Raw genomic sequence first — 14007 nt, 5'->3', positions numbered from 1 at the left:
CATGAATTTAAATTAAATGAGTCAACAATAAGAGCAATCTTTAAAGATATGGATAGAATAAAAAAAGTGGGTGAAAATGATGTTACTCCTTTCTCAGGAGAAATCGTCCATTTGCAGAGATAAAAACCATCCAGGAAAGAATGGTATCCTCTGTTTAATGCTGAAATTTGCTTGACACAGATTTCTTAGAACACACCCCCCTGTGTAAAATGGGGTTCCCTGTATAGGTTTACACTTTTTTTGTGGATGAGAGTTACATAAGAAAAAATAAAAAAGTAGGAAAAGCACAAATCAGTGACTGGCAAGTCTGGAGAACAGAATATGTAGTCATGCATCAGCAATAAAATACAAAGACTATGAAAATGGGCAGGAACATCAACTGCATTCTGAATGGAGAACCTGTAGAAGAAGTAAAACATTTCAACTGTTTATGCACAATTTTTAGTTAATATGGAAATAAACAACAGAATAAGCAAATGATGGAATTCAACTGAATAAATTTAAAATATGGAATATGTGAAAGAAATTAGGCAAAACACTAAACCAACTGTATATAAGTGTTTACACAAATTTTGACTTCTAGATACCAGAGCTGGATTAGACAATAAAAATTCTTTCTGCAGAAAATGCAATATTAGTCTGCTTTAGAACAAATGGTCAGAATAGTCAGTTATCACAAAAACTTGTTTCTGTTCAGACTTGTTAGTCTGGAAAGGAATGTCTTCAGAAATAAGTGGAAAGAAAGATGTCTGCTATTAGAACAAATGATTCGAGTAGTCAGTCATAACCAAGAATGGTTTTTGTTAGAACTTTCTTATTATCTCTTTTTGTTATGAATACATTGTCATGTATTGTATTGTCTAGTTCTTCTGATGAATGATTTTTTTTGCAGACTGAGGAGCAATTAGTCTCCCACTTAGCCAATCAGAGATATCTGACCAAGACTATCAGTAATCTTGTACAGTATTTGACAAAGAGAGTATATTACACAATTGCTGCTATTTCATGGTCCTTAATGCATTATTCTCTGAAATAATGAGTTCTGTGGTTTGATTTTCTTAAGTTATGGGATTAAAAACCTGAGTTTTCGTGAGAAAATGAAGTTTTTAATCTGGCATCAACAAGTAACTAATTCAGGAATGGGTTGAAGAAAGGATTACAAAAAAATAGTTCCTCTAGTTGGCAACTAGTATAGAACTTGGTTCAAGTTCATTTGAGTAGCCAATCATTGTCGATGCAAATGTTGTTTTCAGTAATAATAATAAAAAAATCCTTGGCCCACTCATGGTGTTAATGTACTATATAGATTTATAATCTTTTGTCAATGGAAGTCATCTAACAAAAATAGACAGCTCTGATCATCACTACTCTTATAGCAATTTGTCATAGAACTTGCATGTCTACTAGAGAATACCCATAATAATAAATTTAGTTTAATAATTTATCCAAGTGTGAGCAAACAAAGTTTGCACCTGAAAATATCTTCAGGACTGGGGTAAGGTAGTACAACACCGGGCAACTCATAGTAAAGGTGGACCAAGGTAACATCACCCCTATCTCAGTATCTCCCAAAATGCAAAACGCATCTCCTTGTGGATATGTATAATGTTATGCATTAAGAGAAGGGCCACTACCCAGACTAGTTTCGACCTTTATTGAAGTCTCTTCAGTGGGAGCCAGGCCCAGAAGTGGAGATACCAGGCAGAACCAACGGTGAGGTCATCTTTACCAATAGGAGTTGCCTAAAGGTGTTCTACCTTTTTATTAAATTACTCTGGATTTAGAGAAAGATGTTGAAAGTTTATTTTTCACTTGGTTAGACTATAATAAATTTAGTTTATCCTTTATCCAAGTGTGAGCAAACAAAGTTTGCACCTGAAAATATCTTCAGGACTGGGGTAAGGTAGTACAACACTGGGCAACTTGTAGTAAAGGTGGACCAAGCTAACATCATTCCTATTCAGTATCTCCCATAATGCAACACACATCTCCTTGCGGATATGTATAATGTTATGCATTAAGGGAAGGGCCACTACCCAGATAGTTTCGACCTTTATGGGAGATACTGAGATAGGAGTGATGTTAGCTTGGTCCACCTTTACTACGAGTTGCCCGGTGTTGTACTACCTTACCCCAGTCCTGAAGATATTTTCAGGCACAAACTTTGTTTGCTCACACTTGGATAAAGGATTAAACTAAATTTATTATAGTCTAACCAAGTGAAAAATAAACTTTCAACATCTTTCTCCAGAGTAATTTAATAAAAAGGTGGAACACCTTTTGGCAACTCCTATAGGTAAAGATGACCTCGCCATTGCATCTGCCTTGTATCTCCACTTCTAGGCCTGGCTCCCACTGAAAAGACCTAAATAAAGGTCGAAACTAGTCTGGGTAGTGGCCCTTTCTTTAATGTATACTGAGATAGGAGTGATGTTAGCTTGGTCCACCTTTACTACGAGTTGCCCGGTGTTGTACTACCTTACCCCAGTCCTGAAGATATTTTCAGGCACAAACTTTGTTTGCTCACACTTGGATAAAGGATTAAACTAAATTTATTATAGTCTAACCAAGTGAAAAATAAACTTTCAACATCTTTCTCCAGAGTAATTTAATAAAAAGGTGGAACACCTTTTGGCAACTCCTATAGGTAAAGATGACCTCGCCATTGCATCTGCCTTGTATCTCCACTTCTAGGCCTGGCTCCCACTGAAAAGACCTAAATAAAGGTCGAAACTAGTCTGGGTAGTGGCCCTTTCTTTAATGCATAATATTATACATATCCGCAAGGAGATGTGTTTTGCATTATCGGAGATACTGAGATAGGAGTGATGTTAGCTTGGTCCACCTTTACTATGAGTTGCCTGTTGTTATATTACCTTACCCCATTCCTGAAGATATTTTCAGGCACAATTTCTAGAGTATACCCAGATATATCATGACTTGTATATGCATCTTACATGACTTGCTTTTTCTCTTTACTTATTTGGCTACATGGCTAACTGTTACTTCTTTAGGTTTGTTTTCATTAGCTATATTTTTATATAAAATTCTTGTTACTTAGAAATAGTTCTTTTTTGAAGAACTATTCTATTTCACTTGAATTTTGCATTTGCTACTTCAGCTTAGCTTCAAGTTATTTTGTGTTTAGGGCTTTGGTGACATACTACAATTGGTTCCACTGGCTGAAAGTGTAATAAAACTTACAGCAGTCTGCATGATGTGTTTTGAGGAGGCATCGTATACAAAAAGAAAAGGATGTGACACAAAGGTAAAATAATTCATAATTGTGCCATCTTAGTTATTTTTAAGTATGCAAAAGAATTCCCTTTACCACGAATTTTACTTATTTTCATTATTTTAACAAACTGATTTATAAATATTCTGAATTTCACTAATTTGTTAAGACCAAATCTCTAGAGAATGGAGAGTAAGTAGATTTCCCTTTCTGTTGACTGGGTGATAGTCATCAAATAGCACATATCAAACAAGTGAAATAGATTCTCCCTCTCTCTCTCTCTCTCTCTCTCTCTCTGTCTGCTTACTCCTGCTCAGAAGCTTTTATAGAAATTTTGTAGATGTATGGAAAATAAATAAATCTTTTTATAGAAAATACTGTAGGACAGTGTTTCTTAAACTTTTTGAAACTGCAGAACCCTACATAAAAATTTTTTTTTTTTTTTTTTTTTTTTTTGTGTAACCCTATGAAAATTTTCATAAAAAAAAAAAAATTATTGGAATGGAATTATGACAATGAACAGTTACTTGCAAGATATTTTAATCAAGGAAACATCTGATACCTAATATTACAAATAATAAAGTAACATAACTGTTTTAGAAAAAAAGTCTGTTTATTAAAAGTAGCATGTATCCTCACAGAAAATCATACAGTAGATTGGAAAGCTTCCCCTACCTCTATGCCTTACTTAGAAGAGAATACTTTTGTCATATTGTTCAAGGAATCTTCTGAGGTCATTCGTTTACATGGTACACTAAACAGAAACTAAGGACTTATACTTTGTGTTGTTTCATGACCTTTTTTTTATGCCAGCAATAGCCTAGAGTTTACACAACAATGTATACATGTGATAAAAACAATCAGTCCAGTATTTTTTCAATTCATAGAAATAATGGCTGTTGAAAATGTTATTTTGAGTTTTTTGTTTATGTTAAATATCTTCCTGAAGATGCTGTCAGCCATAAAGACAGTGAAACATGTCAGAGAAACATTCTATTTTAATTAATAAAATAATTAAAAAAATATCTACGAGTCAAACCTGGTTAATCATTCAAAGTTCACAACCTTATCATAGTGAATTACTTAAAAAATAAGTTATAAATGTCTGTATGCTCTACAGAACCTCTACCAATTTTCACAGAACCCTAGGGTTCTGACAAACACAGTTTAAGAAAAGTTGCTGTAGAAAATATCTTGGTTTAATCTACGTTACACTAACATATGATGTATGAAGCAAAGGTTGAAAAATAAACAAATAAGAAGGAACTGTGATATTTGATTTGAAAAGCATTAAAATTGAGTGATTTCTCAATTACTTGATCTTCAAAGAACCAAACCTTCAGTTAACCAAGTAGCAAGTCTATTTTCTGGGTAGTTGGATAATTGAGAAATTATTGTAATTCCTTAAAGTGTCCTACTTATAGTGTTGCTATTATTTCCTGATAATAGTTCATGTACATTGCTCAGTGATTTAATGGGGTGTACATGATATTGTGATAGTCCTATATAATTACGTTTACATTACTACTAGCTTCTAAATTATTCTGTTATTTGTCATGAGTGCATTACTTTATCGTGTACCAGGATATTATGATAGTCCTGTATAATCAAGTGTACATTAGTACCAGCTTCTTATCAACAAATTTTTTCTAAATTATTCTGTTATTTGTAATTTGTACATTGCTTGTTGATTTAACTCTGCGGAGGTTGCGGCTGATCTAACAGATACAAACAAATTGTTTAATATAAATATTCTTACACATATCCAGTGTATAGCTTGGAGGTCATAAGTAGCTGTGCATGCATATATTACAAGTGATATTCCACACTGTTTATGCAGTCAGTTTTGGTTTAATATGTGTTATGTAAAGGTGTGCGATATTTCATAGTAAATTGTATCTGAGAGATACCGCGACCTCCGATGTCAGTATAGTATTGGTTTAGTTGTGTTTTTTTTTTATTATTTACCTTGAAAATGGCTGGGAAAATATATCGATTGGATAAGCCATCAGATGTTGAAGAGTTTCAGCGATTTTGTTACTTGAGTCCGATGATGAGAATGATAGAGTCGAATGCGAAAGTGATATTTGATAGTAAATTGTATCTGAGAGATACCACAAACTCCGATGTCAGTATAGTATTGGTTTTCTTTGTTCAATAATTTCCAGATTGTAATTGAAAATAAATAAACCATTATGTATTATATTTGCAATGCTTTTTTTTTTTTTTTTTAAGTTTTATTGCATTTTAGCACATACTAGTAATGAATGTATCTCTTAGATACACACGACCTCCGCAAGGTTAAAGGGATGTGCAGGATACTATGATAGTCCACTATAAATTAAGTTTACATTGGTATGACTTCCTACCAATTTTGATTATTCTGCTATTTGTCAGGTCTCTATCTAAAACTTCATTCTTCTATGGCACAACTGATTTGCAGCAATTCATCTAGATCTTTGATTTCCTTTTGCTCATTCCTCTCCTATTTTGTTCAACTGACTACTTACATTAGTGCTGTTCACACATTCTTGAATACTTCAAATTCTTTTCTAATTTCTTCATTTTCATTATGATTCCATGATGGCATATGTTCATTCTCTTAATTTCCTCTGAAAATCTTAAATTTGCAGCCTTTAATCTATGATTAACTGTCTTATTTCCAACCTAATTTTCTGATCTATACATTTCAGTTTTCTTGAGCATTGTCTTATAATGCTGTAAGTGTTTAGCTGATTTCTCTTTTATTCCCACATAAATCCTAGGTTCTCCAGCAAACCAGTTTTGCTTAATTCTGTTATCTAATTCCAGATTTAATGCTTCTACAATGTTCCATAGCTTCCTTTCCATACAGAATGCAGCTAATGTTCTTTTCATTATTTATAATGAAATAATACATTCTTTTCTGTTTTTATAAATTATCCTTTATTCCTGATTTTTATATCAAATTTTTTATTCAGTTTAGTTATAGTCCTTTGTACATTTATTTGATATATATTGTCATTTGGATAAAGTAAAGAGCTGCCAAAAAGTAATCAAGTAATTAATTAATTAAATAAAATTAAAGTAGGGTCACATAATTATTATTATGTGACATCTCCAAAGATTCATCACAGGAGAGCACTCTATAATGCAGAATCCACCATCTGCACTACTTAACCACTCCATCTAAGCTCTACTCCATTGTCCACTAACAGTATTTTTATCTTTAATTGCATTTGTTCTCTGGCTTGATTTGTCTGTATGCCAATTTTTTTTTATTTTTTTTCCCCCATAAACTTGATGTTTCTAATAGAACTCCTTTTAAGTTTATTATTACCTGGCAGTTCTGTTCAGTTTTCAAAGAAAATAGTAATAATGTTAATAATAAACATTTTGCAGGGCCATACAGCTTGTTTTTATAGTAGAATTTGCATCTGTAAACTCCATAATAGCTGTAATCACTTTTCAACTTTTGGGATGCCAATGACAATGTTGCGAGTACTGCCATAGTAGTAATTTTGTTGCCGAAAAATATAATGTAATACTGTTTGTTGCACATTAATTCATAAATCATTTTAAATGCTTAATATCTTTAAATCTGTTCACTTTTTTTATCATTGTTATCCAATTCCTATTGTACCTTTAGGAAGTGTGCAGGATATTATGATAGTAATATGAAAATGAAAACATTGTACCATTACTAACTTGATATCAACAATTTTTGTGCAGATTCATCTGTAATCTGACAACACCCCAATATTATCAGCTATAATTATGGATTTTTGAAAGGACGCTCTTGTTTTAGCAATATGCTAGCCTTTTATAATAAAGTTACAAGAGCATTAGATGAGGGAAAGGCATATACTGCAATTTTCTTAGACTTGGCGAAGGCATTTGACAGGGTGCCACATGATAAGCTGATATTTAAGTTGCAGCACATGGGTCTGGATGTCAGATTGGTCAACTGGATTCAGGATTGGCTGTCTGATAGGTATCAGAGAGTTGTGTATGGTGGAGCAGTTTCCAGGAGGCAGAGGGTTACAAGTGGGGTCCCACAGGGCTCAGTACTAGGACCTATATTGTTTAACCTTTATATCAATGACATAGCCAGTGGATTGCAGGGGGATATTCAGTTGTTTGCGGATGATGCGAAGCTTGGAAGGATTATTAGTAATAGTGCAGATGTGGTAGCCCTGCAAGAGGATTTAAATAAGCTAGATAGATGGGCAAATGAATGGGGGTGTCAGTTTAATGCAGCAAAATGTAAGGTCTTGAGGTTTGGGAAACATCGATGGGATGCTGCATACTCTATGGGAGGAGTTATACTGGAGGAAGTAGGGGAGACAAGAGATCTGGGGTTGATGATTGATAGAAACCTGAAGTTTAGGGGACATATTGCAAAGGTGGTGAAGGTAACACAGAGGATTGCTGCTATTATGAGAAGGACACTGACCTGCAGAGATAAGAGGGTTATCATTCCGTTGTATAAGTCTCTGATCAGACCACACTTGGACTATTGTTCTCAGATTTGGTCCCCAGGATTTGAAGGGGATAAATTAACCGTGGAAAGGATACAAAGACGGATGACAAAGATGGTTTCAGGGCTGTACAAGGATAGTTATGAGGATCGGCTTAGAGAATGTGGACTGCAGGGTTTGGTGGATAGAAGAAGGAGAGGTGATATGATTGAGACTTTTAAACTGTTGAGAGGTGGTTACAGGGTTGACACTGGGGAGTTCTTTCGCTTGGTTGATCAGCGGGAAGGAGTGATGACAAGAGGCCATCCCTGGAAGTTACGAAAGGAAACTGTGAGCAAGAGGGTAAGGAGTGGTTTCTTTGTGTGGAGGGTGGTTGAGCCGTGGAATGCATTGCCTGATGGAGTGGTGGGAGCGAGAACGGTCAGTGGGTTTAAGGAGTGGTATGATAAACTTTGTGTTTCTCAGGGGGGGACTTCCCCTCGATGAGTCTTGACAGACTTTATGTCTTAGAAAGGACCTCCCTCGATGAGTCTTTTGACTCCTTGGAGGCCTGAATAATAATAATAATAATAATAATAATAATAATAATAATAATAATCTTTCTATCATCATGTTGGAGGTTTAATGGAATATTTACAGCACTAGGAAAGGATTCAAAACTAATTTTAATGCTTCCAATATTTCATCTCAATCACTGAGACATCTTCAGGGATTCCAAATAACTCTTGTAACACACAAAGACAACACAATACTAAATGAAACATGTGGATGACTCTAAAGTCCTATCTAGGTGGTGCGCCTTCTGTGGGCATTTGTAGCCAGCATAGGATGTAAAGTGGGACCTCTAACAATTATTGTTTACTAAATTTTGGGAAGTTTTATGCAACCGTGTTTATTTAAATTAGGTCGATTTCTGAGTGCTCTTGCAGATTCTAAAAACAGTCTTTCATTTTTAAATTTACTATGGTGGAGCATGGTGGTTCTTCCAGGAGATCCTGTGGGTTGTATTCAATACATGGTCTGCAAGGCCGGATTGACCATAGACATGATTGCAGACATACAATTTGTGTTATTCTAAATGGATAGTCGCTGATCTGCCTGCCTGTCTGAAGTAAGCTAGCTAGCAGGAACAGGGTACTTTATAAACTCCTGACACTGAGAGAGGAGGGAGCTGATCTTTGGTAGAATGGATAAGGGTAGCAAATTTCTGGTGGGACTTAAAAGCTGTGGAGAGGAGTTCCACATTTTTAAGACCTGGCTATTTTTTCTGATGTGCTGTGGATGTAGTGTAGAGGATGGTGATAGCATTTCTGAAATCCTTCTGAAGTGATGGCTGAGAAATGGGGAGGAACTGATTCTTTTCTTAATTCTGTAATCACTGTAGCTATTGGAAAGAAAAGTGTTGTGTATGTAGTCAAGTTGAGTTGAAAGGGAGGTTCCACTGGAACAAAGATTATAGGCTGTACTGGTTAAAGTTTTAATAATGCCATATTGTTGAGAGGGGTAATGGTGGGAAAGTTTGTGAATGTATCTGCCTGTGTTAGTAGATTTTCTATATACAGTGAAGGAAAGGTTACCATTAGGAAGGCATGTTACTAAGGTGTCCAGGAAGAATAAACTTGTTATTTTCCTTTTCCGTCATAAACTGTATTCTTGGATGTAGGCTATTGAGGTGACTGAGGAAAGTCTTATGTGTCCGGGCCATTAGGCCAAATAGAGAACACATCATCTACATATCTTAGCCAGATAGAAGGTTTGAGAGGGGCTGAGTCTATTGCTCATTTTTCAAAATTTTCCATCTAAAAATTGGCAAAACGGGGAGAAACCCATGGCAGTTCTCTCTGTTCTGTCTGTTTGTAAATTTTGTTCTTCCAAGAAAAATAACCAGAATAGATAACAAACGAAAAGTGATCTAAGATATCAGAAGAAAAAACGTTTTTTAAGAGTGTTAAGGTGTCATTTAAGGGAATGTTGGTAAACAGTAAGGTGTTGTCAGAGCTTACCAATATATCTGTATTAGTTAAGCTTAGATTTTCAATCAAGGTTTTAAAATGGGTAGAGTTTTTTTATATAGGATGTGTAAGTCCAGTGAGATAAGAGAGTTTGCTAGCTGTTTTGACGATTTGTAACATAAAGCATCATTTGCATCTACTATAGATCTTTGGTGGAATTAGGTTTGTGGATTTTTGGTAAGCCATATGGGGGGGGCGGGGGCGAGAACCAAAGGAAGTGAGTTTTTTTTTGTGATATCCAGCATCTAAGAAGTGGTTCTTAACCTTTTCAAAGTCACGGAACACTTTTGATTAAAAGAAAAATTTTGGGAACACCAAAAGAATTAGGATCATAAAACTAACAACATATATATTCGTGGAGTTGCTTTTTATAAAAATGAACTTATTTTAATGCGATACTTGTCGGCTTTTGCAGATTTCGGCAACATCAGGTCTAATATGTGATACAGCTACCCTCATCTCTCTCTCTTTGTCTATATTAGTAAGACTTTCATGCTTTTCAGTTTTTATATTGGTTAATATTGAGAAACCGAGCTCACACAAATATGATTCATGACTAATTTTTACGGTATTAACAGCACCACACAATTTTAGAAAAGAGATGTTTTATTAACTGCTTATATTTTGCTGAATTTCAACTCAGCATCATCACAGCACATCCCACTTGTACACGCGACAGTGAGTGGGTGAAACAATACAATTGCAATGGACAAAAGATCTAAAGTCCTATTTTTTGGTGCCCTCTAATGGGAAAAAAACCCACTATGCAGGAGTTTCTCTTAGGAACAGTCTCCCAGATTTTTGGCAAATTAATGCAACCATATTTGTTAAGGTTGGGAATATTCTTCAAATCCATTGCTGACTCAAAAAATAATCTTTCAAATATGTAACGACTCCTAAATAGCACATTCGTTTTTCTCCATCTAATCCTGTGTGCAGGAGTGTCCAAAGCATGGTCTGCCAGTCCTGACTTGCCATAGTCATAGTAGCGAATGTATTTTTCATGTTCTTCCTTGTTTAATGAACTCATTTGTTCATATGAGCACTACCATCTTTTTTTTTTTTTTTTTTTTTTTTGCTCAGAACATGGACTGGTTATTACTAACACCATGTTCCAACATAAAAATGTGCACAAATTCACATGGAGAGAAGAGGCAAGGAATAAGAAAAGTCTCATTGACTATGTTATTGTTGATAGTGATGTTTTCTCCTTGGTGCAGGACACCAGAGTGTACAGAGGATTTGAAATTGGAAGTGATCACTATTTAGTCTTGAGCAGGATAAAATTGAATTTCATATTGAATTGAGCAGCTCTCAGATGTGAACTGTAGACTTAAATACACAAAGATTATTGAAGAAAAAATGAAAGAGTTTGAAAACAGGAATCAAACCTTGGAGATTCAGTGGCAAACTCTGAAGAAAACATTGATTCATTCTGCTAGAGAGGCATGTGGTGAGGTTGTCTGCAAAGATAAAAAAATCAGAACTTCCTGGTGGACACAGGAAGTTAAAGAGGCAGTGAAGGAAAAGAAGAAAGCATATCAAAAGTTCCTGTCAAATAAATCAGCTTGTGCTCTTAGAGAATACAGAGACAAATGCAAGAATGCTAAACAGTGTGTAAAACTTGCTAAACAAAAGTCATGGGAGGACTTTGGCAAGAAGATGGAAAATAAATATCAAGAAGGTGGCAAAATATTCTGGAGGTTGTTGAAGTAGCTTAGGAATGGAGGAAAGAGTGCTGTAAAAGGAGTTAGAGATGATAAAGGTGACATGAAAACGGGAGAAAAGGATATCCTTGAAGTATGGAGTAATTACTTTGAAAAACTGCTAAATGAAACAAGCAGTGATGACAGCACAGTGGTAAAAAACACTAACCAGGCATGCAGTCAGGAATACATATCCATACTTGAAGTAGAAAAAGCCATCAAAGGCTTGAAATGTGGAAAGGCAGCAGGAGTAGATGATATTCGACCAGAAATGCTGAAGTATGGTGGTATAAGAGTCTTACAGTGGCTGCACTGCATAGTTCAGAAAGCCTGGACAGAGGGACGAATTCCTGATGATTGGAGTAGAGCTCTCATAGTACCCATATATAAAAAAGGAAATAAAACTGAATGTGAGAATTACAGAGGTATTTCCCTACTGAGTGTTCCTGGTAAGATTTATGCAAGTATACTTGAGAAACAGTTGAGAAGAATTGTGGAAGAAAAGCTTGGTGAAGAACAAGCTGGATTCAGGCCAAATAGAGGCTGTCAGAATCAGATCTTCACTTTACGACAAATAGTTGAGAAAGCATGGGAATATAACAAAGATCTGTATTTAAGTTTTGTCGATTTGGAAAAGGTATATGACAAGGTGCCAAGAGAGAAACTATTCAGTACGTTGCAGTTATATGGTGTCAATGGGGCATTATATCAAGCAATACTTAGTCTTTATTTGAGTTGTAAGTCAGCAGTTAGAATTGAAGGAAGTACAGGAAGATGGTTTAATGGTAAATCTGGTGTGAGACAGGGATGTACATTATCCCCTCTGTTATTCATTATCTATATGGATCACATTATGAAGGAAAGTGGTATTAAACATGATATCAAAATTGGAGATGTTAATGTCAGCTCTTTGCTTTATGCAGATGATGTAATACTTCTAAATAAATCTGCTACAAGTCTGCAAGATTCTCTGACTAAATTGAATAGCTGTTGTAATAGATATGGTATGAAGGTCAGCAATAAAAAGACAAAGACAATGAAAATAGGCAGAATCATTGAAAATGTCAACTGTGTTGTGAATGGAGAACCTGTGGAACAAGTGAAACATTTCGGCTACTTATGCACGATTTTTAGTGAAGATGGTAAATTAAATATGGAAATTTGACAACAGAATCAACAAAGCTGGTGTGGTAGGAAGTCAACTGAATAAATTCATGTGGAATAAGAGAGAAATTAGTCGGAACACTAAATTAGCTGTATACAAGACAGTGTTCAAACCAGTTTTAACTTATGGATCTGAGAGCTGGGTCAGAAGTAAAACACTTGACCAAAGACTAGAGACCACAGATATGAGAATCCTGAGAAAGATTATAGGCGTGAATAGATGGCATCAATGGCAGTATCATATTAAAAACGAGGATATTAGGAAAGAACTTGACATTGTCAACATCCAGGAATGTATTAGCAGAGCTAATCTCAGGTGGTTTGGTCACTTAAACAGAATGGGCGAAGAAAGATTAGCAAAACAAGTGTTCTCTGTCAGGTTGGCAGCAAAACGACCCAGAGGAAGACCAAGATATAGGTGGATTGATATGGTACAAAGTGCCTTAGACGATAGAAATATAAGATCTGATAATGTTGGAGTCTTGACAAGTAACAGACTGATTTGGAGGAAAATTATAGATAGGAAGTTAGTAATGATGTAATTTTTTTCATGTAGTACTATCATATCCTGTACACCCCTTGAGGGTACATGGCAGGAATTTGATGATGATGATGAAATTGTAAATCCTCTCACTACCAACATAGAAATCACAGGAGTGGAGGTCCAAACTGCTGGTACCCTGAAAATATACTCTGTATATATAACTCTCCAAACAAACAGTTACTGGAAGCAGACTTACTTTAATTCAAGACGTGCACACACCAAGCAGTGCTGGTAGTAGGAGACTTGAATTCTAAGTACACAGTCTGGAACAGCAAAACTAGAGCATTCAACAAAATATGGCATAGTGGGCTTCTTCTCAAACTCCTGCAGGCTAAATTCCCACTAGAACTCAAACTTACTAAATCGTACCTCAATCACAAACTTCAAATTGAAGCTGCAGGGAACTAGATCATCTGCAAAATCACATCAGGTATTCCTTGGTGCTCCCTACTTATGCCTCTGCTCTTTGTCATCTATGTGATTGATATCTCATGCACAGTTGCCACCACAATGGCTCTATACACAGATGATACTGCAATAATGGTCCCTGTAAACAGCACTGCAGTGTTATTCACAAGAAGATGAGTGTCCCGGTGAGCAAAGCAGTCATGTTTGGCATTCCTATTCTATGACAACCAGTAGCCAAATACTTAAGGATACAATTAGATAAAGGGCTTTGCTTCATGGCTGATATCGATCATGTCCACTCAAAAACAAATGGGACAGCTATACTCATTACTGAACTCTCATAGCTAGCTAAGCACAGAGATTAAACTTCTCCTTTATAAGATGCTGATTAAGCCATTCCTGAAGTATGGCTCACCAGTGTTTGAATCTGCTCACCAGCAGATTCAAATGTTAGCCAACTACAGATAATCCAAAATAA

At 35.5% G+C, this 14007-nt stretch overlaps 1 protein-coding gene across 2 annotated transcripts in view; it reads left to right on the top strand.

Annotated features, from left to right (window-relative positions):
* Positions 1–14007, top strand: part of LOC150102896 (thymidine kinase, cytosolic-like) — a 224501-nt gene that overhangs the window by 197635 nt on the left and 12859 nt on the right. For both annotated transcript variants that reach the window (XM_090397539.1, XM_090397540.1), the window contains one exon: positions 3149–3268. In XM_090397539.1, the coding sequence (XP_090253665.1) occupies positions 3149–3268 (120 nt within the window). The remainder of the gene's footprint in view (positions 1–3148; positions 3269–14007) is intronic.

This window comes from Typopeltis vanoorti, chromosome 9 (assembly GCF_054136105.1).
Source record: "Typopeltis vanoorti isolate ZY-2024b chromosome 9, IOZ_Tvanoo_1.0, whole genome shotgun sequence".
Taxonomy (NCBI): domain Eukaryota; kingdom Metazoa; phylum Arthropoda; class Arachnida; order Uropygi; family Thelyphonidae; genus Typopeltis; species Typopeltis vanoorti.
The sequence above is the reverse complement of the archived record's forward strand: the minus strand, read 5'-3'. Positions and strand labels throughout refer to the sequence as shown.